Source organism: Oratosquilla oratoria, chromosome 15 (genome assembly GCF_046742065.1).
Source record: "Oratosquilla oratoria isolate Oo_2021 chromosome 15, ASM4674206v1, whole genome shotgun sequence".
Lineage (NCBI taxonomy): Eukaryota > Metazoa > Arthropoda > Malacostraca > Stomatopoda > Squillidae > Oratosquilla > Oratosquilla oratoria.
Genome location: NC_134791.1, coordinates 44,622,124 through 44,647,624, shown reverse-complemented (window position 1 = coordinate 44,647,624; position 25,501 = coordinate 44,622,124). Strand labels below are relative to the sequence as shown.

The 25,501-nt window shown below is 40.5% G+C and overlaps 1 protein-coding gene across 8 annotated transcripts in view; it reads left to right on the top strand.

Moving 5' to 3' along the window:
• Nucleotides 1-25,501, top strand: part of LOC143033424 (uncharacterized) — a 344,834-nt gene that overhangs the window by 268,142 nt on the left and 51,191 nt on the right. For 6 of the 8 annotated variants that reach the window (XM_076198847.1, XM_076198850.1, XM_076198848.1 and 3 more), the window contains 5 exons: nt 41-211; nt 339-623; nt 13,059-13,237; nt 13,397-13,573; nt 13,677-25,398. In XM_076198847.1, the coding sequence (XP_076054962.1) occupies nt 41-211; nt 339-623; nt 13,059-13,237; nt 13,397-13,573; nt 13,677-25,398 (12,534 nt within the window). The remainder of the gene's footprint in view (nt 1-40; nt 212-338; nt 624-13,058; nt 13,238-13,396; nt 13,574-13,676; nt 25,399-25,501) is intronic. The other 2 variants (XM_076198845.1, XM_076198849.1) reach the window with 2 other exon arrangements.

Genomic DNA, 25,501 nt, shown 5'->3' with positions numbered 1-25,501 from the left:
TGTAATTTAATTTTTTTTTTTTTTTTTTTTACCAAAACAGGTGGTACCACATGAAGGGCTAGAATTGGATGAGAGTGAATATCGTTCATATGATGCAGAATTTGATGAATTTCACCCAAAGGCTACTCGAACTCTATTCATTGGCAACTTGGAGAAGGACATAACTACAGTTGACCTAAAGAAGCACTTTGAGCAATTTGGCGATATCATTGTATGTAAAAATTTACTGTTTTTTCATGTATATATGACTTAGCTAGAACTTTTGTAGTAGATCTGAAGTCAAAATTGCTCAGATATTGTTTGTGAATATGTCTACATATGTATTTTAATACTTTCAGGAAATTGATATCAAGAAACAGGGAGCCTCAACATTTGCCTTTTGTCAGTACTCGGATATCAGGAGTGTTGTTAAAGCAATGCGAAAAATGGATGGTGAACATTTGGGTGCAAACAGAATAAAATTGGGGTTTGGCAAGTCTATGCCAACACGTTGTGTTTGGCTGGATTGCATCTCTGAGAACATCCCAGATCAGACATTATATGAACAGTTCAGGCGCTTTGGAGAAGTATCCAACACTATCATTGACAGGGAGAAAGGGCATGCACTTGTTTTCTATGAAAGTGTAAGTTTAGTTATTGTCATTATCTTTATACTTTATGAACATATGTTTGTGTATGCACATGTGAGAGCACATGCGCGTGTGTCTGCATGCATGTATGCAAGTATTTACCTAGTTGTATCTTATGGGAAGGGGAGCTACGCTTGTGGTGTCCCGCCTTTGTATCTCACAGTGTCTAGTTTGCTCTTAAGTTTGTGTATAGTTTTTGCACACACTATTCTTTTGTCTAGTTTGTTCCAAGTGTCCACCACTCTGTGTGGAAAACTGTTCTTCAGATCTCTTCTGTATCTTTTTTTTTTTAGTTTCTTTAAGTGTTCTCTTATGTTTCTCTTGTTCCAATTTAACAAGTCCTCTCTATTGAATATTTCCGTGCCCGTCATGATTCTATAGGTGGTCAGTAGGTCGCCCCTCTCTCTTCTTTGCGCCAAAGTCGGTAACTCCAATTTAGTCAGTCTCTCTTCATATGACAACTTTGTAAATGTTGGAGCCATTTTTGTGGTTGCTCTCGGGATTCTTTCAATTTTCTTTGTATTCTTTTTGGTACTGGGTGATCATAATATCGCTGCATATTCCAGTCTAGGTCTTATTAGTGTGACTAATACAAGGTCTGTTTAAAAAAATACAAGGACTGTTTGAATTGCGCGGCTCCAGTTGATTCCAGGGGAATCCGCTTGGTGTCGCTAGGTTCACACAGATCAGCTGATTATGCCATATCCTGAGTGCGATTTTTTCGTTTGGCGGATTTCAGGATGAATGACATGAAGGAGCAACGACTTGCTGTGAAATTTTGTTTTAAACTTGGAAAATCTGCAACTAAAACTTTTGCTATGCTTAACATGGCTTACAGCGATGTTGCTATGAAGTGTATGGCATGTTTCAAGTGGTATGAGCATTTTAAGGATGGTTGACAGTACATTGACAAAATCAACACTCTGGTGCGGGCAAATCGATGTCTGACTGTCAGGAAGCTTGCTGAAGAGTGTGGGATATCAGTTGGATCTTGTTACGAGATTTTGATAAAAAGATTGTGGATGCATTGTGTTGCTGCGAAATTTGTGCCACGCCTGATGACGGATGAACAAAAAGCCCATCGCATCCAGGTTCATCGGGAACTACTTGATTGTTCAGAAGATGAAAACTTCTTGTCCAGGATCATAACAGGTGATGAATCGTGGGTTTATGGATTTGACATTGAAACGAAGGTCCAATCATCCCAGTGGATGAATGAAACATCCCCCAGACCCCAAAAAAGCTCGCCAAGTTCGATCCAAGGTCAAGGTGATACTGACAGTTTTCTTCAATGCTAAGGGCACCATGAGTGCCTCCCCAAAGGCTCCACAGTGAACCAGACGTCTGTTGGACGCCATCCATTGCAAAAGGCCAGAAACGTGGAGGAGTGGCGACTGGTTTTTCCATAACGACAACGCTCCAGCCCATTCAGCCCTCAACCCTCAGAGTTTTTGGCCAAATACTTGATCACTGTTCTTCCCCACCCCCCCCTACTCACCTGACCATGCTCCTCAAACTCAAAAGACCCCTGAAAGGAAGAAGATTTGAGACAGTTCCTGAGATTAAGGCAAATGCGAAGAAGGAGCTGAAGGACATTACAAAAGAAGTGTACCAGGACTGTTTGGGATAAGTGCATGCATTGGGGAGGAGAGTACTTTGAAGGGGACCCAGATCTGTAACTTCTAAATAAAGTACATAAAGTTTGCTCTATGACGTCAGTCCACATATTTTTTTTAGCAGACCTCGTATTTTTTAAAATATTTTCTTCATCCAAATAGGTAAATGCCACTTTTATTGATCTTAGCAAGTTATAGGATTCTCCAACAATTTTGTTTGTTTATCAGAGGACAAGTCATTTGAGATAATTACTCCCAGATCTTTTTCAGATCCCACTTTCTTTACCTCCTTAGTTCCAATTTTATATTGTCCTGACATTCTACTTTTTCCGAACTCCATTATGCTAAACTTCTTCATGTTGAAGTCAACTTTCCATTTTTGACTCCATTTCCAAACCTTGTTCAGATCTCCATGTAGTGATTTGCAGCCAGTTTTGGTTTTTACTTTCCTCAACAATTTAGCATCGTCTGCAAAGAAGCTCATGTAACATTCCACATCATCATCCATGTCATTCATATAAATAATGAACATTATTGGAGCCAATACTGATCCTTGTGGAACTCCACTAATCACCTCCTTCCAACCTGAATATTTTTCTCTGAGTACTACTCTCATCTTTCTACCATTCAGGAAATCTTCCATCCAGTTTAGTAGGTTGCCTTGTATCCCTCCTATGTTTTCTGATTTTTTTTAAATAATTTTTTGTGTGGTACCTTGTTGAAGGCTTTTTGTAAGTCCAAGAAAGCACAATCAGCCCATCCATCCCTTTCTTGTAGTCTTATAGTCTTGAGTAAAAACAAATTAAATTTGTGGTGCATGATCTTTCCTGTTTAAACTCAAATTATCTTGGGTTTATTATATCATTTTCTTCCAGGTGTTTTACCCATCAATTCTCACAAATTTTGCCTACAGTGCTTGTTAGTGAGACCGGTCTATAATTAGTTGATTCTTCCTTGTTTCCTTCTTTATATATTGGTACAATGTTAGCATTTTTCCAGTCTTTTGGTATTTTTCCATATTTAAGTGAGCAACTTATGTTATATATTTTGTCCATTAGTTCTTCTTTGCATTCTTTTAGTATCAAATTTGAAATTCCGTCCAGACCATGTGATTTCCTAATATCAAGGTTTGTTAATTGCTCCATTATTTCTTTTTGTGTTATTGTTATTTCCCTCATGGGGGGAGATCGCACTTTGTTTCCTTCGCCCTAATACTGTACTTTCTAGTGAAAACCAATTTGAAGTTATTATTCATGACTTTGGCTATTTCTAGATATGTTTATTCTATATTTCCTTGGTATAGTTTTTCCTGTTTATTTTTAAGTTTACCATTTACGTATCTATAGAATAGTTTGGGTTGCTCTTTGCAATTTTCTATGCCTTTTTCTTAGTTCCTTTTTTCCTCTCTCTGCACTTTTACATACTCATTTTTTTTTTTTTTTTTCTCCATCTTTTCTAAGCTTTGTCTCTTCTGTCTTTTGCCTCGCTGCATCTTTTATTGAACCAGCATTTAATGTACACCCTCTCTTGTTTCATTATAGATATCCATCAAGATTACCTATTTCTCTTCCAATTTTGTCTCTTCTCTTTCCCAATTTGTATTTTGAAATAAATTCTCTAGTTTTCCAAAGTCTGTTTAGTTGAACATCAATCTTTTCTGTACCTTTCATTTCTCTCCATATATATTTCTTCTTTTAGTTCAATCTCCATGGTCACTCTTTCCAAATGGTGTCTTGTATTCAATTTTATCCACAATTTCAGGTTCTGTTGTAAATATTAAATCCAGTCTTGACGATTCTTCATTACTTCTGTATCTGGTGTTTTCATTGACCTATTGTATACATACATACATACATACATACATATACCAAGGCTTCTTCCCCCTTACAAGGGGGGTAGCCAAAAAGAAAAAGGCATTATTGACCTATTGTGTTATTGTATATTCCATGGTCAAATCCAGTAATACATTACCCAACAGATCCTCTCTGCCCTTCACTGTCATTTCCTCTCATAAAATTTCTTTGAAGTTAAAATCCCCCATAATTACCAGGTTACCTCTGCCCTGTAGTATCTTGTTTAATGAATGCCTTATATCTTCTAACATTTTTGAATGTTCATTCTCTTTCCAAGAGCTCGTTTTTGGGAGCACATAAATCATCACAAACTTTGTACTTTTCATGTCCTTGTCTTCGACTTATCATGATCATTTCCAGTGTTCTTACCCACAGTAATCTTTGTCACATTCAAGTTTTTCTTGGCCAAGAACATGATTCCACCTCCTTGTTTCTCATTTGTTTTTAATCCAATAATTGCCACTATGTCTCATTTTTCATATAATAGGTAATCATTTAGTTCATTCAGTCCTGAAATTAATCTGCCAATGTTAGTATAGGCCATTTTTAATTTTTTTTTCCCATCTTTTTTTCTGCTTTTGTTTTGGCCATGCTGATGTACCATTTTGTCAGCCTTATGTCGATTACCCTCCCATAGAATTCCTTGCTTTTGGTCTCCATTCTCTTCAAGTTTTTTTCCTTAGCTTCATCTTTTAGTGTCTTCTCTTTTTCTAATTCCTCAACACTCATTTCTCTTTTTATCCATATCTTGTTGTAGTGTTGGCTCTTTGAATGATTGTATCTTTCGCATTTTCCTGCATCTGTTTGTTGGACTATTTCTCTAAAGGCAATTTCTTCTTTTTCTCCATTTTCCATTTCTTAATCTTTTGCATACTTTCGTCACCTAAATTTTCTTCAATACTTTCAGTCATTTCTTGTATTTTGCTATTTACTTTTTTTTTCTTCTAAGTTTCACTATTGGTAGTGTCATTAATTTTCATCTTTTAATTTTCACGCTTAACCTCTTATATAATTTTTCATTACCTTGAGTTCGGTTCTTAGTTCTAAGTTTGTTCTTTTTAGACTGAATATCCATTAATTCTACAATTTCTTTCCTTAGTTCCATGAATTCATTCTTCCACCATTTTCTATTATTACTCCTTTCCTTTTCCATATCTAAGATTTGACTCAAATTTCTTCTCTTGTACTTACTGAAGCCTGAAAATGATTCTTCATTATATATATGGTGTTTCGCTGGTGTTTCAATTGGTTCATTTAGATTGTACTTTGGCATGGTGCCCCTAGATGTTTTTGCTATCGAGTCAACTTTCGATTCAAAATTATTGTTAGTTTCCTGCATTTTCTCAAACTAGCACTGCAGAGAATTCATTATGGACAACCACAATTGCTCCCCCTCCCATTCAGTACAAACCAGGCCTCCTTTCGTTGTACAATTAAGAATTTTTGTCTTCTACGGAGTACAAATGAAGTGTGTATATGGTGTGTGTATGAGATTTGTTTTTTGTGTTTTTGTATTAACACAGTTATATTTACATAGTTATATTTACATAGTTATATTTACATAGTTATGTTTACATAGTTATATTTACATAGTTGTATTTACATATCAATCTGTGTGGGTTTAGGAAAAGTAGGGGTGTGTTGATCAAATTTTTTTTAGTAAGGCAGATTTGTGTAGGTTTTGGCCAAAGGTAAGGATGTATTGATTTTTAATTATATATTTGTTTATTTTTTATGGACTTAATGAAGGGTAAACAGGAAGGTACTGTAGGAGGAATTGCAGGGATATGGGATAGGGGGAAAGCTGTTAAGGACAGGGAAAAGCTTTTACATTAGTTTAATTTGTGGAAGGAGAGTTGGGAAATAGGTTTGATGAAAGAGTACTGTGATGGTTTGGACACATGGAAAGAATGAGTGAAGAAAGATTAGTAAAAGAGTTGTGGAAGGCAGAGGTGGAAGGAGTGAACATGAGGGGGCAATCAAGGATGAGATGGGTAGGGTAAAAGGGCCATTGAGAAAGAGAAGAATGTCTGTTGAGGAAGGAAGGGAAAAGACAGAAGATAGGGGTGAGTGGAGAATGGTTGTATATGGGTGTTAAGATGTATGGAAGGGAGTGGATGGGGGATAGGGGGTGAGGGGGTATGTTTAAATGATATTTTTGACACAGCCCAAAGGGACTTCTCATCTTTTTCTGCATGAGGGGACAGAGGGGGGGGGGTCACTGAATAAATGAAGCAGCCTTGCTGTAGATGTGCTGTGTCTTGTTACATTGCCTCTGACCCAGGGCAGTGGGCGAGATGCAGGGATGACCCGTCATCCATGAGGAGCCAAGATAAGAGGGAGGTGGGTGAATGGGAGTAGAGTGTGTGGGGATGAAATGGGTGGGAGTGGATTTTATGCCTTCTTTTTTTTGACTACCTCTCTTGTAAGGGGGAAAAAGCCATTGGTATATGTATGTATAACTTGTGTTAAGGTTGGAAATGGAAGTGAGTAGTTTGAGGTAAAAGTGGAGATGTGCCAGTGTTGTGTTGTGTTATGTCTTCATTTCTGTTCAGTATGTACAATATGGGTGGTATGGGAGGTAGAAGAAAAGGTGACGAGTAGAAGAGAATGGAGGTTAATGGGAGGAGAGTCAGTTGTTAATGACACTGCTTGTGACCTGGTCAAAAAATTATCTAAGGCAGGGTGATGGAATTTGGGAAAGTATACAATAGGAGGAAGTTGAATGTAGGTAAAAGCAGAATGATAAGATGTACAAGGGGTGAGGGCAGCAGTAAGCTGGAGGTAAGTCTTAAAGATGAATAGTTGAGTAAGTAGATAGTTTAGAGCATTTAGGGTCAAGTGTAACAAGAGATTGAGGAATGGGGGGGGGGTGGAGGTAAAGTGTAGAGTAAGGGAAGCACATAAATGTTTAGGGAATTAAGTGTTATGAGAAATAGGTATCTGGTGATAGATGGGGGGAATAAATAAAATATTGTAAGAAGGGGCAAGAATTTGGAACATAAGGGAGACAGAAAGGAGAAATTTGAATGTTTGAGGTGAAGTGTTGGAGAAATATGACAGGTGTGACAAGGATGGATACAATAAGAAATGAGGCAAGCTGACAGATTGGGTTGGTGGAATAATACTGGGATGGTTTGGACTCATGGAAGGCAGAGGTGGAAAGAGTGAGTTTGAGGTGAAGACCAAGAATGTGATAGATGGATGAGGTTGAGCAGGGAAGGGAGAACAGATGAGATAGGTCTGCATGGGTTGTGAATGGAAAATAAATTGATATAGCCTGAAGAGATTACTCCTTGTCCTCCTTATTTTCTCATGAGGGGATGAGGAAGGAGGATTGCTGTTTAAATGAAGTGGCTGGACCTGCTGTGGATGTGTTGTCTTGCTGTATTGCATCTGACCCAAGCTGGGTGGAGGACAGCAAATGCGTAAAGCGAGTAAATGTTTTGGGGATTGAAGTGTCATGATAAATAGGTATCCGGAAATGGATGCAAAGAGAAGATTATATGAATGGGTGATTGTGCTGATGATACTGTATGGGGGGAAGACTTGGAATTCAAGAGAGTCAGAAAGAAGTTTAAATGTGTTTAAGATGAAGTGTCCAAGAAGTATGGGGGGGGGGGGTGACAAGGATTGAAGATGCAAAGAGAAGATTATATGAATGGGTGATTGTGCTGATGACACTGTATGGGGGGAAGACTTGGAATTCAAGAGAGTCAGAAAGAAGTTTAAATGTGTTTAAGATGAAGTGTCCAAGAAGTATGGGGGGGGGGGTGACAAGGATGGGTAGTGTAAGAAATGAGAAGGAGAGGATTTGGTGTAGAATGAGAGCTGGCAGATAGGGCAGATGAAAGATTATTGGAATGGTTTGGGCTTGTGGAAAGAATGGCTTAAGAAAGATTAACAGAGTGGAAAGTAGAGGTGGATAGAGTGAACTTTAGGGGATGACTTAAAATGAGATGGGTGGATTATGTGAAAGGGTTTTTGAGCAAGAGGGAAATATCTGTTGAACAGGGAAGGGAGAAGGTAGGGAATAGATGTGAGTGGAGAATGGATGTGTATGGGTGATATTTTGATGCAGCCTGAAAGGATTTGTCCCCATCTTCTATATTTGTGGCATGCAGGGACAAGGAGGGAGGATCATCATGTAAATGAAGTGGCCCTGCTGTAGGTGCACTTTGTCTTGCTGCATTGCATCTGACCTGGGCAGTGGGCAGGAGATGGGGATGGCCCTCCTTCTCTGAGGAGCCAAGATGAGTGGGAAACAAGTTGTGGATGGGTTAAGAGGCCTTTGGTTTATAGATAGAACATACAAAAACAATGAAAATGTGTTATTGGATTGAAGAGAAGTGATTAATGGAGTACCACAAGGCTTTTCATGAAGAGGGTGAAAAGTGAAAAGGATTGTATGTTACAGGAAAACCAAGATAGGGTTTATGAAAATCATTGCAGAGAAATAGTCCAAATCTTGGAAATAGTCCAAAGCAAAGATACCATTGAAAAGTTATAGAATTTGAAATTAATTCATCATGAAGGGAAAGGAGGAGAGGTAGTAAGGAATTCTCAGAGGTGATCTATCTCTGGAAAATCTTGTTTAGAGAACAATGGGAAAGAATTACAAATTGCTAATGAACATGCCATACAAGTGGAGCTTCATTTCATGAATGAGGGCATGAAGAGAAGAATTGAAAGCCAAATTTGCCCCATGCTGTAATATGAAGCAGTGGTGTGGTCACCATAACAAAAAAAGATACAAGAATAGTAAAATACAAAAGTTTTAGGAAGCACATCTTTTCACATAGATGTGTCATTTTATGGAACAAGCTTGAAGAAAAAATAATGAAGCTCATTCAAGACGAAGTTTGGGGTGAAGGGGCCCTTGAGTAAAAGGGAAACATCTCAAACAGGGAAGGGAGAGGGTGAGAAATAGGTGCAAGTGGAAAGTGGTTGTGATTGGGTGATAAATTGACTTGGTCTAAAGGGATTTCTCCTTGAATTCTCCAATTATTCATAAGTGAACAAGGAAGGAGAATCATAAGGGGAAGAATCCTTTTGTGTATGTATATATATGTGTGCATGTGCGCACACACACACACACACACACGCACACACACACACAGGGATTTAAAGAGGGTGGGGGGGATACCAACCTCCCCCTATTAGCAAGACTATAGGAAAAACTTGATAAAATGACCGAGCATTGGGAAAATAGGTTCGGTAACGTAGCCAAGATCGCGCAGAGAGTTGAAAGATTTGAAGAACTAGAGAAGGCGAACAAAAACTTAACTTTAGAAATAGAAGAACTAAAAAGACAGTTAAAAGAAGTTAAAGAAGAAAATGAGGAATTAAAGAGGAATAATGAAGACAATAAAGAGGCCATAGCAAAGGAAGCACAGGGCTGGAAAAAAATCCAAGAAAACAGTAAAGTTGCATTTACTGACATAATTAAGCAACAAATGAAAGAACAAACTGAAGACTCGGTTATTAAAGTGATGAGACAGAAGGAGAATATAGTAAGAGACTTAGCAGACAAAAGTAAATGTATAATTATATTAGGAATGGAAGAGAAATTTAACCAAAATAGAACCACAAGAATTAAAGAGGAAAATTTTTACTAGAATTAGTTCAGGAAAATGAACCTGAAATCATGAAACAAATTGAAGAGATGTTTAGGCTCGGAATATATAGTACAGATAAGACCAGACAAATTAAGATTAAATTCAGGTCACAAACAACAGCAGAGAATATCTTAGCAAAAACAGGGAAGCTAGCAGCAAGTGAACAACATAAAAAGATATGGATAAAAAGAGAAATGAATAAAGAGGAAAGAGAGGAAGAAAAAATGAAAAGGCAAGAAGCTTAAGAAAAAAACGAGAACAGAACGGAGTCAGAAAAAGAAGAATTCTACTGGAGAGTAGTGAATATGAAAGTGAGGAAATGGACCATAACAGAGAGAAACAAAAAAGAAACAGGAAATACAATGGAAATAACAAAGTTAAGAGTGTCCTACACAAATATAGATGGATTAATAACAGGACTGAATGAACTGAATGAGTGTCTGAAGGAAAAAGAATCTGACATAATGGGAATTGTAGAGACAAAATTAAAAGGTCCACTACCACCCAACAGCATAGGACACAATGCATATAATTATTGGATTAGAAACAGAGAGATAAAACAAGGGGGTGGAGTTATGTTCCTGACTAAGAAGGATATAAACGTGAAGAGTGTCACATATGGAAAGAATAGAGATGATTATGATAGAAGTAGAAGACAGAGATAAGAAGAGCAGAAAGTTTGTAATAAACTACGTGCCCCCAAAAACAGCCTTGTGGGAAGAGAGTGAACATAAAAGTATGTTAGAAGACACAAGAATAACATTAAACAAGATAATGGAAGATGGAGGAAGAATAGTTATGATGGGCAACTTTAATTGCAAAGAAGTCTGCTGGGAAGAGATGACAGTAAAGGGTGGAGAAGACTCATGGGGAAATGTTCTACTTGAGATGATTATTGACCACACAATGACACAATGGATTCAAGAGAACACTAGGTATAGAAATAAAGAAGAACCATCGAGACTGGACCTAATAATCACATCAGAACCTGAAATAGTGGAAAAGATAGAATACCAGGCACCAATAAGTAAAAGTGACCACATATTGATAGAACTAGAACTAAATGAGGAAAAATACATGAAAAGAAATGAACAAAATAGAAAAGTAAGATTGATGTATGAAAAAACAAATTTTGATAAAATAAGAGAATTCTTTCAAAATGAAAACTGGAAAAGAATACACAAAGAAGATACAACAGTAGAAGAGAAATGTAATATTTTGAAAAAAATTCATAAAAAAGGAGTGGAAAAGTATGTCCCAAGACAAAAACAAGAAAAAGAATATGTAAAGTGCTGGTACAACAAAAGTTGTAAGGAGTTAAAAGACAAAAGGGATAAAGCTTGGACCAAATGGAAGAGAGACAAAAGACCTGAAAAATGGAAAATATATACTAGTTATAGAAATGAATATGTATAAGTGTGCAGAGACGAAAAGAGAAAATATGAAAAAGATGTCATAGAAAAATGTGAAGATCAACCAAAACTATTTTACAGATTTGTAAACAACAAACTGAAAAACAAACAAGAATTAGAGAAATTACGACAAGGAGTTGAATACACAGAGAAAATAGAAATGGCAGAAATTATGAGCAAGCATTTTAAATCTGTGTTTACAAGGGAGAGCATACAACTTGGAGAGATCGAATGGGAAGAGGAAGTCCATCCTATGAAAGAAATAGAAGTAACAAAGAACAAAATAATGAAACACTTGAGTAATCTTGATGTCAGAAAATCGCATGGACCAGATGAAATAGCAAACTGGATCTTTAAAGAATGCAGAAATGAACTGGCAGACAAAATACAAAGCATAATAAACAGTTCCTTGAAAGAAGGAAAAGTTCCAAAAGATTGGAAAAGAGCAAATATAGTACTTATATACAAAGGAGGAAATAAAGAAGACCCTACAAACTATAGACCAGTCTCTCTAACAAGTACAATAGCAAAAATCTGTGAAAGAATTATCAAAAGTAGATGGGTAAAGTATTTAGAAAAAAAAACAATGTACTAAATCCAAGGCAGTTTGGATTCAGACAAGGACGATCATGCGTCACCAATTTAATATGTTTCTATTCAAGGCTAATAGATATAATACAAGAAAGAGATGGATGGGCTGATTGTGCATTTCTAGACCTAAAAAAAGCTTTTGACAAAGTACCACATAAGAAGTTACTTAAGAAATTAGAAACTGAAGGAGGAATACAAGGCAAACTGCTTAAATGGATGGAAGACTTTTTGCAAGAAAGAAAAATGAGAGTAGTGATAAGAGACAAACACTCAAATTGGGATGAAGTAATAAGCGGTGTTCCCCAAGGAACAGTTTTGGCCCCAATAATGTTTGCTATATATATTAATGATATGGACAAAGAAATTGAAAGTTATATGAGCTTCTTTGCAGATGACGCAAAACTGTTATAAAAAAAAAGTGAACACGGAAGAAGATTGTAAGTCACTACAGAGTGATCTAAATAAAGTATGGGAATGGAGTAGGAAGTGGGAGATGGAGTTCAATACCAAAAAGTGTAGTATTATGGAATTTGGAAAAAGCAAAAAAAAAAAAAAAAAAAGAATAGAAGGATCATATAAATTGGGAGAAGAAGGAATAAAAAAAAGTAGAAAATGAGAAGGACCTGGGAGTCATTATTATCAATAATATGTCACCTGAGAAACATATAAACAAGATTTTTGAGAAACTTATAATTCAATAAGAACAATCAAAGTGGCATTTACCTGGATGAAGAAATGGTGAAGAAAATATTAATCACTTTGATAAGACCAAGATTGGAATATGCAGCAACGATGTGGTCACCAAATACAAAAAAATGTATAACAAAACTGGAAAGAATACAAAGAGCAATTACAAAATTGGCACCAACACTCTCAAAACTATCATATGAAGAGAGACTAGCAAAACTTGAGCTACAGACACTAGAGCATAGAAAGAGAGGAGATTTGATAACTATTTACAGAATCATGAAAGGTATAGAAATTATTGATAGGATCTAATGAAATGGGATGAAAGAAATACAAGAGGACACGGAAAGAAAATCAAGAAAGACAGCAATAGAAGAGATCTGAAAAAGAATAGCTTTCCTCACAGAGTAATAGACAGTTGGAACAAGGTAGATGAGAAAGTAGTGTGTGCAAAAACAATACATGAATTCAAAAATAGTTTAGATAAAATGAGATATAAAGACGGGACACCATGACCATAGCTCCCCTTCCTGTAAAATACAACTAGGTAAATACAACTAGGTAAATACACACACACACACACACACACACACACACACACACACACATATATCGTTATTCATCATCTCTTTGTTACTTCTTTGTGATATAGGAAGCATATGCATCTGCTGCTGTTGTGGAAATGAGAGGCAGAATGTTGGGCAATAAGAAATTGCAAATTGACTTTGCATCGCGGGAATGTCAAGTGGCATTTTACGAGCAGATGTCAAAGCAAGGATACCAAATGCCAGCCGATAAACCCTGGGAAAGAAGGGATTCATCATTTGACAGGTTATTGATGGAGAAGTTGTTCAGTATAACAGTAATAGAAATTAGTTGAGCCTGATATTTTGGATGAGATAATTTTGATCACATTAGTCTAGATAGTTATATTGTTCTTGATAATTAGATTAAAATACTAATTGATAATTGATGAATTGTTCATTGCAGGGAAAGTGGAGGGAGATATGAAGGGGGTGGTTCTCGCTATTCCCGTTATGATCGGTCAAGAAGAGAAAACTCCTTCCCAGGCAGACCTACAAGCAACAGTCGTGGAACAACATACAATTCATCATCCTGCAGATCTAGGGGTCGTTATGATGGCTATGAGGATGGATATGTCCCAGGGTATGATCTAATCATATTTGATGTATTGTTTTCAGAAAAGATACAAGATATAATTGTCACTAATTTACATAATTTGTTAACACCTTGCTGTTATTTGCTTCAGAAGGAGTTATGATGAGTACAGCCAGGGAAGTGGAGCCTCCTATGAAGATTCCTTTGAGCGGGAGTTATTGGAATATGCAGGAATATGCAGTCAACGCTACAGTGAAGGTGGGGAACGAAACACAAGGAGAAGAAGTTTTAGTCCTGGTAGAAGAAGAGCTACAACTGGAGGTCGAGGGTCACCATCTCCACCTCCCCGTTCTAGGTCCCGGGAAAGAAGTAGTCTGAGTCCTGGTCCTCGGTCAGCACCTGTTTATGATGATTACGAAACAAGAAGGCCAAGGCCACGGTCTATTAGTGACCAGGATAGCTACCACAGTCAGTCACCACCTGGTTCACGGGCAGCCAGTCCTCCTGCAATGCCACCCATCCGCTCAAAGGGAACCACGTCATCCTCTTCAACATCTTCACGTCTTGCCCCACCACCTCCACCACGATCCCCAGGCACCCCAATCTCTTCTAGTCCTAGTCGGGAGGTCACTGTCCTTGAGGACCGTAGCCTTGGGGATCCACGTGACTACCATCGCCGTAGATCGGGTGATCTCAAGGAACTTGTTGTCAGAGTTAGTGATAGTCGACGACCTGGAGGCATGCCAGGACCTGGGGAGTCTCCCCATAGACCACATCATCATCATTCCCACCACCACACTCATCTCCACCACCATCCAAGGGGTATGCGGGGAAGCTCCACATCATCACACTTAGATGGTGATGGAGAAGATGTGGTTACCTCCACCAGTAGTTGTGGTAACAGTAATGGTAATAATAACAATGGTAACAATAACTTAAGCAACAGTGGTGGGAGCAGTAGTGGGAGTAGTGTAGTCAAGGAACTGCAAGACCCACGACTTGTTGCTCAGCGTGATAAACTACATCAAGCCCTGCACCGCATCCCTCTCGAGGACACTATGTCTAGTGGTGATGAACGTCACACAGTCGAATTAGATAGACCACTCAAGAAGATGCGCTATGGAGAGCTGCCTTACTCATCTTTGGAAAAGTCAAAATGTTTTAAAAGTGTACCTGATAGCAGTGATCATTCAAAGGACATAACATTAAACTTTCGTAAGCCAGTTAATCAAAGGAAGTTGGACGGAAAAGTTCGTCGACATTCCGATACGATACGAAACTCCGATGATTTGATCAGATCTCCTCAGCATGATCCTCGTTATAAGAAATCATTAAATAGTAGTGAGGCAGATGTGAATAGTGATCATCATCATGGGTATAGGTCTAAGACTACAGAGTCTTCATATGTTTCATCATCTTGTGAAGGAGGGGGGGATTACACCAGTGACACCAGTAGACCTGGCACACCACTATGTGATGAGCCTGAGGAAACTCTACCCTCTGAACCAAGACATCCGAGTCGGTCATCAGACCGCCACCAAAATGGTCCATTGTCATTGCCTCTACCACGCTTTGCCCAGCAAGTTCGAGCGCATCTCTCACCCAGAGCAAACTCTGCATCTCCTAAAGGTGGAGGTTTACTAAGGTCCCCTCCCTTCACCAGCAGCAGTAGTAGTACTAAACTGTCTGCTCCTGGAGATGGGATGCAAATAAGCACCTGTGCTGCTGTGCCAATTAGCAATAAGGTGGGTCTTACAGTGGATGTCAACAATGATCTGCTTTCAATAACGGATACACCAGCCTCACCAGGGTCTCACCATGGAGGTCATGAAAGTTTCTCCGAGTCGGAAGACTCCCCCAGATTGTCTCCTAATAGTCCGTCCCTCGATCTGGAAGAGCGCATCCGAGCTTTAGATGAGAAGTTTGAGAAGTGGTCTGGGTCATCTAGAAGTACAGCTAATGCTGCAGCATCAGATAATTCTGGGGGTGATGGAATAGGGCCTAGAAAACCTAAAATCCTCGATTTAGAGGAACTGAGGTCACAGCCCTCGGCTATTGTCAAGTCGGTCTTGTCCAGAAAAAGTGTATTTGATGAGGATAGTAAGCGGTTGGAGAACATTGGGGAAAAATATGAACCCAAGCCATTTACACAGGTGGTGCGGCCTAAAGGAAACTTAGCATTGTTTACTCACTTGTCACCCCCTACAAGCTGTAGCACTACATTGGCTTCCACTACAGCAACAAGCACTGCAGTAGGAGGGCCACGTCCAGTTCCCACTACTGTGGGAGCTGTGCCGTCAGCCACACCATCCAGCAGCCTTCCAGGGGTTCGCCTTACCACACAGCAGCAGCAGCCCACTCCTACCTCCTCAAGTCCTTCACAAGTTCCTAGGATGGCGACAAGTGTGGCGCCACAGGTCAGCAAAACTCAGGGATCCTCACCTTTGCATCGACCTGCTCCGCCACCTCCGCCACCATTGCCGCCACCGCTACCACCTCCAAGCATGCGTGTGTCATCCTCCTCATCATCATCGTCGTCGTCGTCATCATCTTCACCATCAAATTCCAGTAGCCCAGCAAGGAGTCCGGGTTTATTAAGTCCGACTTCAACATTGCCACTTCATCCTCCTCATTCGCCATCCAGCCTAAAGAGTTTACTGCCTTCACCTAGCTCCTCTATAACAACTATAGCATCAATAACATCAACAAATACCACATCATGTGTAGTCACAACACCTCATAGTTCAAGCAGCAGCAATTCAGGTAGTGCATCGAACACCAGCACTCCTGTACGACGGTTTTCCTTATCTTCAAAGAATGGCCGTCAAGAAGGAGGGGAGGTAACAAGTCCTGTTGGAGGCAGCAAAAGACCAGCAAGCCCTCCAGTCCCATCACCTGTTTCCAGTTTGGTCAATAGCAGCACAGGCAAACAAATAGATGGGGTTGTCACAGTGATGGCTGATACACGGGTAACTGGAGTGGTTTCGGTGACTCAGACAAGTTCTAATGGGAAAACTGCTCTTACTACAACCTCATGCATGACGCAACCTGTTTCAAGTGTGGTCACTATGAGCACATCTACCACTTCAACTGTTGTGCAGGATTCCAAGTCACTCAGAGAAATGACTGATCCTGACAGAAGTGACCTTGAAACATTGAAAGATAAAGTGGAGGTATCATGTGGGTTGGTCTCAAAGGTTGTAGAAATAAAACAAGAGCCACAAGAAGCTGTCAGTCCTGTTAGTGTACCTGAAAATTCTTACCAGCAGAATCCTAAACTTGCAACACCCATGGCAGTGTCCTTGGAAGAAATAAAAAAGGAGAATGCAGTTTTACGACCGAAAGACACGTACGAGATTAAAAGTGAAGATTTGAGGGGGAAAGACCACCGGAAAGATCGAAGGGAAAGCATTGTCCGTGATGTAGAAACTTGTGCAGTTAAAACTGAAATTGTGCCACCAGTTTCCAATCACCACCATCACAAGAGACGACACAATGCTATTGAAAATGAATATCTTGAAACTAAAACAAAATTAGAGAAGGATATTAAGGTGAAACATGAGCCCAAGGTAACATTAGTACAAGGTGTAGTTGTAGAACCAGTACCTAAAAAGCCTCGCCTGTGTGACCAGGATGAGGAACGGCAGCTCCGTGAGAAAGTGGGGAAAGATAGAAGAGACTCTAGAGATTCAAAAGAGAAAGTGAAAGAGAAGGAAGTGCGTAAAAATAAGATTAAGAAGGAGGAAAACAAAGTGAGTGAAGTGGAAGTGAAACAGGAAGATAAGGTCAACAACAGAACTTTTGACATGTTTGAAGTAAAACAGAAAAAGAAAAATGAAGAAAAGAAGAAAGATGATAAAGACAAAACTTATGAAAAGGGAAACAGGGAAAGGCCTGAAAAGGTGGAACGGATAGTAGAAGTGCGGGTAAACGATAAGTTTATTGAAAAGAAATCTGAAGAAAAGAAAGATGATAGAAGAGTAGAATCTGAAAAAATTCGCAAGCATTCTGAAGTTCGTGATGAGAAAAGGGACCAAAAATATAAGGAAAAGAAAGATAGAGAACGTACCAGAGAAAAGGAGAAGGAGAGGAGTAAAAGCACATCTTCAATTCCAAATACGTTTTCATCTACTTTCACTCGTCATGAGAGAGATGTAGGTTTGCGAAGCGATAAGGACCGATGTGAAACAGAAAGAACCAAAGAAAAGGAGAAAGAAAAAGGGTACAGAAGTTTGGAAACAAAGTGTGTGAAAGACAAAGATCATAGACACAAAGGAGACAAACTGTTCAGAGAAAATGAAAACAAGGCTTCAGGTTCACATCGTGTGGATGTTGAGGAGAAGCCAGTCACAAATGCTGTCTCCAGTCGAAAGGATAGTAGATATAATAATGACCGTTTGAACATTGAGAGACACCTTGAGAAGAGAGAGAAGAAAGATCAAAGAACAGAAGTAATGGATACACTGGGCAAGAACATACAAGACCCTAATCAGCCTCTAGTTCACAATGCCAGTGCACTCATTAATGCACTTACGTCAACTACTAGCAGCAGTACACTAAATAGTGCTTATTGTGCATCAGTTGTGAAATGTGTAGATAGTGTGCAGGAAACGTTACGTAGCAAAGGGGGTAGGAAGGCTTCAAATGCACGTAGCTCAGAGTACACTGATGATGAAATGGAAGTAGAAACAGTAGGTTCCAAAACACCAAACTGTAACCACAGTCCAATATCTGATGACAGCTCGGATGACTCGATGTCATTACAAGAGTGCATAAAAAGAAGTGAAGAGGGAAGAGAAATATCACTTGGACACAGGGACACCAAAAAGTTGGAAACGAAGACAGAGAGGAATATTGAGCATCATGAAGAACGTAAAGATAAGTTGGAGAAACATGAAAGACATAAAGAAAAGAGTAATAGAAGGAAGAAGCATGATAGTGGTAAGAGCGAGAAGAGTGACACAGATGTTCGCCACAGGAGTAGTCACTCGAAAACTAAACCTAGTTTTAAAAATAAAACTAAGACTGAACCTTTGGAGGTTGCAATCAGACCTAGTCAAGCCTCACCACCTGCAACAGATATGAAGTCCAACAAGAGCTTGCTACCTCAAAAGAGTGAACCAGAATCTTCTGAAGAAGAAACGAGCAAACCTAAAGTGTACAGTCAGCCAGCTAAACGGACGAAGCAGCGTACTCAGAGTAACAACTCTCACAAGGGTAATGCAAAGAGTGCTAAGGCAAAATCAATTATGGATACTGAGAGTGAATCAGAACGATCTGGATCAGATTCTGATGGTGGTGAGGAACAACAAGCACCCAAGAAACATTCCATCTTTGACATCCCTGCTGATGATGGTCATTTTGATATGTATGATAAAGTGAAAGAAAGGAGGCGGAAGTTGCAGCAGAAGCAGGATGAAGAGCGGCGCCAACAGGAACAGAAGCAAAAAATGATGCAACAATATCGCCAACAAAGAAACAAGAAGGAGAAGAAGTCTGCCTCTGTTATTTCTGACACCTCAGACTCGGAAGTTGATCGCAGCAGAATGGTGAAGAAGACGAAAGGTGTAGCAAGCAGTTCTGAGGATGATCCAACACCCAAGAAAAATAAATTACATCCATTATCATCAGAAGAATCTGAAATGGATTTAGGCAGCCTCAATAGCAAGAGAAGTATAGATAACAAAAGGGCCAAAAACAAAGAAGTCAACAAAGATACAAAATCAAAAATACGAGCTTTGATATCAGATGTCAGCAGTGCTGAGGAGGAAGTTCTTCCTAGAAGTCGTAATACCAGGCTTGAAATTCATGAGGATGTGTCCGATGCTGATGTTTTGGTAACTTCAACGATCACTACGACTACAACTACTGCTTGCACTACAGTTGCCTCAAAAATTAAATCTACAGATATTTATAGTGACTCTGATTCTGATAACAATAATTTCCAGCCTCGACATCCTTGCAAGTCCAATAGTGTATCCAAGAAACTAGATTCTGAGAGTGAACTTATTGACCTGTTATCATCCAAACTTCCTAATTCCAAAGCTGCTACTAAACCAGTGATTTCAGCAAAAGTGAAAGCTAAAGAAAAAGAAAGAAAGCTTCCCAAAAATGCTATTAAAAAGAGAAGGGGGAAAATTATTACCACCTCAGATGAGAGTGAAGTGGAAAGTAAAAATGATGAAAAGGTGGGACGAGTTAAACCTAAATCTGAATTGGAGATCAAAAGTGAAACTAGCATTAGTAAAACAATTGATAAAAGTCGGGAAAGGAAAAAGACAGGCGACACTAGTAGCAGCAATAGAGAAAAGGGAACCTCGAAATGCAAAATGCTGTTTGGTCACACATCAGATGATGATTCAAGTGCTCCTACATCAACTCCTGAAACAAAAAGTAAAAGTGGTACAGCAAACCATAGGATTTCTTTCTCAGCCTCTTCAGGATCTCACATCCCTCCACATCTTTCTCCAGTGGGTGCTAACTCGAAACTTAATGTAAAGGAGGTGTATGGTTCAGATTCTGAGGAAGAAGACCGTGGGCGGCCTCCAACACCAGATATCCTCAAAGCTAATGCACTGCATAGCAATAACAGCAAAGTCACTAAAGCACCAGTTGATCCACCTACCCATGTGGAGGTTCTGGCAAAAGAGTCTCCAAGGCAGGATAGGTTGGTCCCACTGGCTGTGAAACAGGAGCCACCAGAACCTGTAGTACCTGAAAGGGTTGTTGATAAGCTGAGGGATGATAAGAATTTGAAGAAGCGAGATGACAAGTTGCGACGTCTTGAGACCAAAGATAAGGAGAAAGAAAAAGAGAATGTTGGGGACTCTAGTCTTAATAGCTCCGATTCTGGTAAAGGGAGCAGTTCTGCAGAGGAAATTCATGTTGAGATAAAGTCACCCATTGTACCTGAGTTACAAATCAAAGAAGAGGTTGAGTCCAGAGATTCTGAAGGTAGTGGATATGATGCTTTCAGATACCCTGATGATTCCTCTGAAGCAGGAGTTGAAAAGGAGACAGGAAAGAAAGATAAAAGGCGCAGGAAGCTGAAGGACAAAGATAGTGATAAGTTGCGGAAAGAGTTGAAAAAGGAGAGGAAAGTAAGTGGTGATCTTGAGAAAGAATTGCATGTGGATGTACGGGAAATGACTACTGTTGGACCATTCAGCCCCAAGTTGCTCCAACATACATCCCCACGATTGTTGAGTCCAAGAGATTTATCGTCTTCACACCCTGTGACCAGTCCACATAGTCCGTGTGTGCCTTTGGCCAGTCCAGGCATTGCACTTTCTAGTCTGAGAAGCTTTGGTGCTAGTCCAAAGAGAGCTGCTTCCCTTTCAAATTCTACAAGTCCAAGGAAGAGTTTTGATGAAACCCTCAGTAGTCCTATTAGTAGCCCTACAGAAGAACTACAGGAAGTCAAAGAACCCAAGGAAGAGCGTCCAGAGTCACCATCCTTAGATATGCCTCTTATTAAAGCAGATGAAACTTTAGACTCTGAACCAAGTAGGGAATTAAAAAGAAAGGAAACTCTCATACCCGGTTTCAATATGGACATTGATTCCAAGATTAGTGAGTCTGCAATTAAGAGTATAGAAGAGACATCACTCAGTAAATCAGAATCTTCACCAGTCCAGGTAAGGGAACCATCATTTGAAGAAGGAACAGAATTGTCTAATATCAGTGCACCTGATGATAGCAGCAGTAACCCTGCCACTTCCAAGAATTCCAGAGCTATCATCTCTCAGGAGGAAACTCACAATGCTGTGGCTACTCTTCTTGCATGTTATGATGGTTATGGGGAAGAAGCCCAAGCTCCTCCAGATGAAGAGTCATTATTACCTCCAGAAACTCCTCCAGTAGTTGATGAAGCATCAGAAGAAGCCCAGAAAGCAGCACAGATGTTACAGTGTGATAACAGAGATCCTTGGGGTGCTGTTCCAGAAGAGGAAGAAGAACATCATAGTTCTTCTGAAGAGAAAGAACATCTTTCAGAGGATATTCATGATTTCCCAACATGTGAACCCCCTGATAGTCCAGCATCAAATCAGTCTGAACCAGTGCTCCAGATTGATGAAGACCAACCAGAGCCTGGAGAGGAGTTTGAAGATGTGAAAGAAGACCAAGAGCAAGAACTTGAGGGCTCTAGAAAGGAAGAAACAATCCAGAATGAAGGTACTTTGATGAAAAAGGAAGAAAGTATAGACAAGACTGCAGCAACATGGAGGCATTCCAAGAACCAACAGCCCCTCACCCAGAGTCAGCACATTTCTTTGGAGTGTGTTGAACCTTGTTCAAGAGATACTCCTCCATCATCACCAACACCTTCAATAACAGCAAATTCCAGTTCTTCAAGGCCTGCATCACCATCCCCTTCAGTGCATCATTCATCATCTGCACCATCACCACAACCTCCAGCAGTACCACCAGCGCCACTACCACTGCAGCCTCCAACACAATCTTCTCCTGTACCAGGCTCTGAAAATGAAACTGCACCCCCATCATCGCAGGCTCTAGTGACACAAGCACCACCAACTTTGAAAGCAGACCAGTCGTGTCTCCCTCCTGCACAATCTGGCTCAGACCTTGTACCCAACTCGTCACAACCTTCACCTGTTCTCCAGTCATCTGTTGCATCTCCACTGGTTGAGCCACTGTCTAGGTCATTACATCCTAAACAGTCGAATGCATCCACTCTTCAGCCAGTAATTCAGTCAAAAGCTGTAAAACCTCCTACATCAGTAGCAGTTTCAACATCACGAGCATTAGTGACAACAAAGCAGCAAGAACATCTGCAAGAGCACCAGTCAATTCCAAAGGTACAGGGGCAACCAGCAGCATTACAGAAACCACAGCTTCCAGCAGGTGTGACAAAGCCCTCCATACCACAGCAGGCATCAGGTCCACGATCACCAGCACCTTCCAAACCTTCACTACCATCAAAGGTCTCGTTGCCACTTGCACAAGTGCCACCTCCTTTTACACCACCTGTACAGTCAACAGCAACAGGGATGACTGTTCCCATTGTACCATCTCTAGCTTCTCATCCAGCTTCACAGCCTAAGATACCAACAGCACAGGCAGCAGCTCCACCTCAAGCATCCACACCACCACAAGCATCAACGCCAACACTTCCTTCAGAATCATTGTCCCCACAGCCAAGGGGTGAATCTGTTACTCCAGCTGCTCCCCCAAACTCTGATCAGCCAAAGGAAGCTGCAAAGTCACCTGCTTCCTCAGCAGGAACTGAGACATCACCTGTTGACCTTATCACAGCAGTAACCAAACCTCTGGTGGAGAAGACAGAATCCACTAAGACCCCTGAGATTCCAGAAGTTATGCAAGAAAAAGTACTTGATGCAAAGGTCAAATCTGAAGAATATGTTAAAGGTGAAACAATAATTGAAAATGCATCATCGTTAGAATTGGTACAACCAGACCAAGAAGCCAGTAAATTGAAACAAGAAACTGAACCAAGTCCAGTGGAGAAAGCCTTAGCAGATCTTGAAAGCCTTGCTAAGGAAACTGCTGTCCAATCAAAGGATAATGTGACAAAAGTGTCTGAGGATTTAACAAAATCTTCAAAATTAGCTATACCATCTGTAGATGAGTCATGCTCAAATTTAAGTTTAAAGACATCATCAGTAAAGACAGCTGAAGTTAACATCTCTGCTCAGCCTGAAGATGATTTAGCACGAATTGAGAAGGTTTGTTCTGAAATTCAGAGCCAGAGCAGTGAAAATTTGAAGAGTGAAGAACCGCAGTTACCTGAGAAGGACACTGCAGAAGCTACTGTGGACCAAGTTTCAGAAGAACAGGAAAGTGTAACTTCTGAGAAAGAAGGTATGAAAGAGGAAACAGAACCTGTTGTTATGAGACGTGGGCGTGGTCGAGGACGGGGTCGTCGTGGTGGTCGACGAGCTGGTGTTGAAACATCTGCTGCCGTACCCAGTGAAGAAGATACTCAGGTATCGAAGCGTTCAGTAGCTACCAGGAGCACAAAGGGTAGAGGTAGAGGAAGAGTAACTAGGACAAGTGAAAGTCAAAAATTGAAGGAAGAGGAGGAGCAGCCAAGTTCTCCTGTGGCAATTGCAATAAACAGCTCCAGTGACATAACTCCGCCTGAGCTTCGTAGAAGCACAAGAACAAGAAGAGAACGAAGACACCCTGATATGGTTGACCATGAGGAAGCCACTTCACGTAGGCGTAGGGGACGTGGAGGCAAGACTGTGGTAGTTGATGAACCAAGCAAAGTTGCCAGTACTCAGCCTTTGTCAGATGTCTATGATTTCCGTGAGTCAGAAGATGAAGATCTTAAGATTGACCTTGGTAAACCAAAATCTAAGAAGGAGTCTAGCAAGGCTAATAGCATAGGCTCTAAGAGCCCAGCGAAGGTTCCTCCGACAGAGGTGGTTGAAGAAGTCAAAGTTATGGAAACTGAGGAAAAAGGCCCACATATCCTTACAAGAAAGTCTAAGAGACTGAAAGACAAGGGCCCAGAGACTGAGCAAGAGGATGAGATGGACAAGAGCTTTAAAGAGGAAACACAGATACCAGCCCCAATCCCAACATCTGTAGTGTCATCAGCACCAATTGTAGGAACTCCAATTGTTACAATGGTAACAGCAGGGCCACCATCTGTAACAACTACTACAACCACATCGGTCACTTTAACAACCCCATTAGTTACCTCTGAGCCCACTGCACCAAACACACCAAGTGAAGGTATTGCAGCAACTGTCAGAACTGCAGCCACTGCAGCCACTGCACCCATCACTCGTGGTAGAGGACGTGGGCGTGAGGTGATCGACCTAGAGGCTGAAACCCCAAGTATGCCAAAGATTCCAACTAGGGGACGGAGTCGTGTTGAAAGTGAAACCAAGAACCTAGCTAAGACTATGCAGTCTGCACAGCCTCCAGCCCAGCCTCCAACCCAGCCTCCCACTCAGCCTCCAACCCAGCCTCCCACTCAGCCTACCACTCAGCCTCCTACTCAGCCTCCTACTCAGCCTCCTACTCAGCCTCCTACTCAGCCTCCTACACAACCCACATCAGCTGCTTTGCCAACTGTGCCTGGTCAGCCAAATAATTCCTTGGAGCCAGCACAGCAGCAGCAGTCCAGGAAAGCTGAGGAAACTTTGGTAAAGAGAATTCTGACAGCTCGAACAGAGGTTGAAGCTAATCCTACTCCCCTGGTTGACCCTGTTACAGGAGAATTAACCATTATGAAAATGGGTGAAGAAGGCCAGTATGTTCCTGTTAGTGGAGATTTGAGTATAGGGATAAATCAGTCCCAACAAGGTCGTGCCTCACCCTTCATACCCACTGATCAGCGACAGCACTCTTCTCCTGCTATTGTGCCTGTAAGTAGAGCTTCCAGTACAGCAGATGTAGTATGTGTGACTAGAGGGCCTATTACTAGTAATCCTACTCTTACAGCAGTTAAGAGAGTTATACCATCTTCTACTGTGGTTACCCCAACTACTACTGCACCCCTTCCAACTCCACACCATATCCCTGGGCAGCGCATTGGGGAGGTTAGTGTAGAGCTGGTCAACAAGAGGCAGCCACGTCAAATTGGTACTGCTCTCGCTGCTGTTGGAATGCCAAACACTCCTGCAACTGTGCGTACTGCAACCATTCCATCGGTTGGAGTTGCAGTAGTAGGAGGAGGAGCTGTTGTAACCAGAAGTGTGGGACCAACTTCTGTAGTTGCCCCATCATCTTCAGTGACACCAGGCCAGCTAACACCAAAGCCAGGGATCCAACAGTTACCAGCCAAGGTTTCTCCCATCCAGCAACAGTTACCAAGCAAGACAACTATACAGCATGTGACTTCCAAACCTGTACTACAAAGCATAGGGCCAAGCAAGGTCTGTAGTTTCTCCTTTCATATTTAACAAAATTCTGAAAGTTTGATAGATATTTATTACAACTATTTTATATTCATGTTTCTATGTTAATTTTTATTAGATA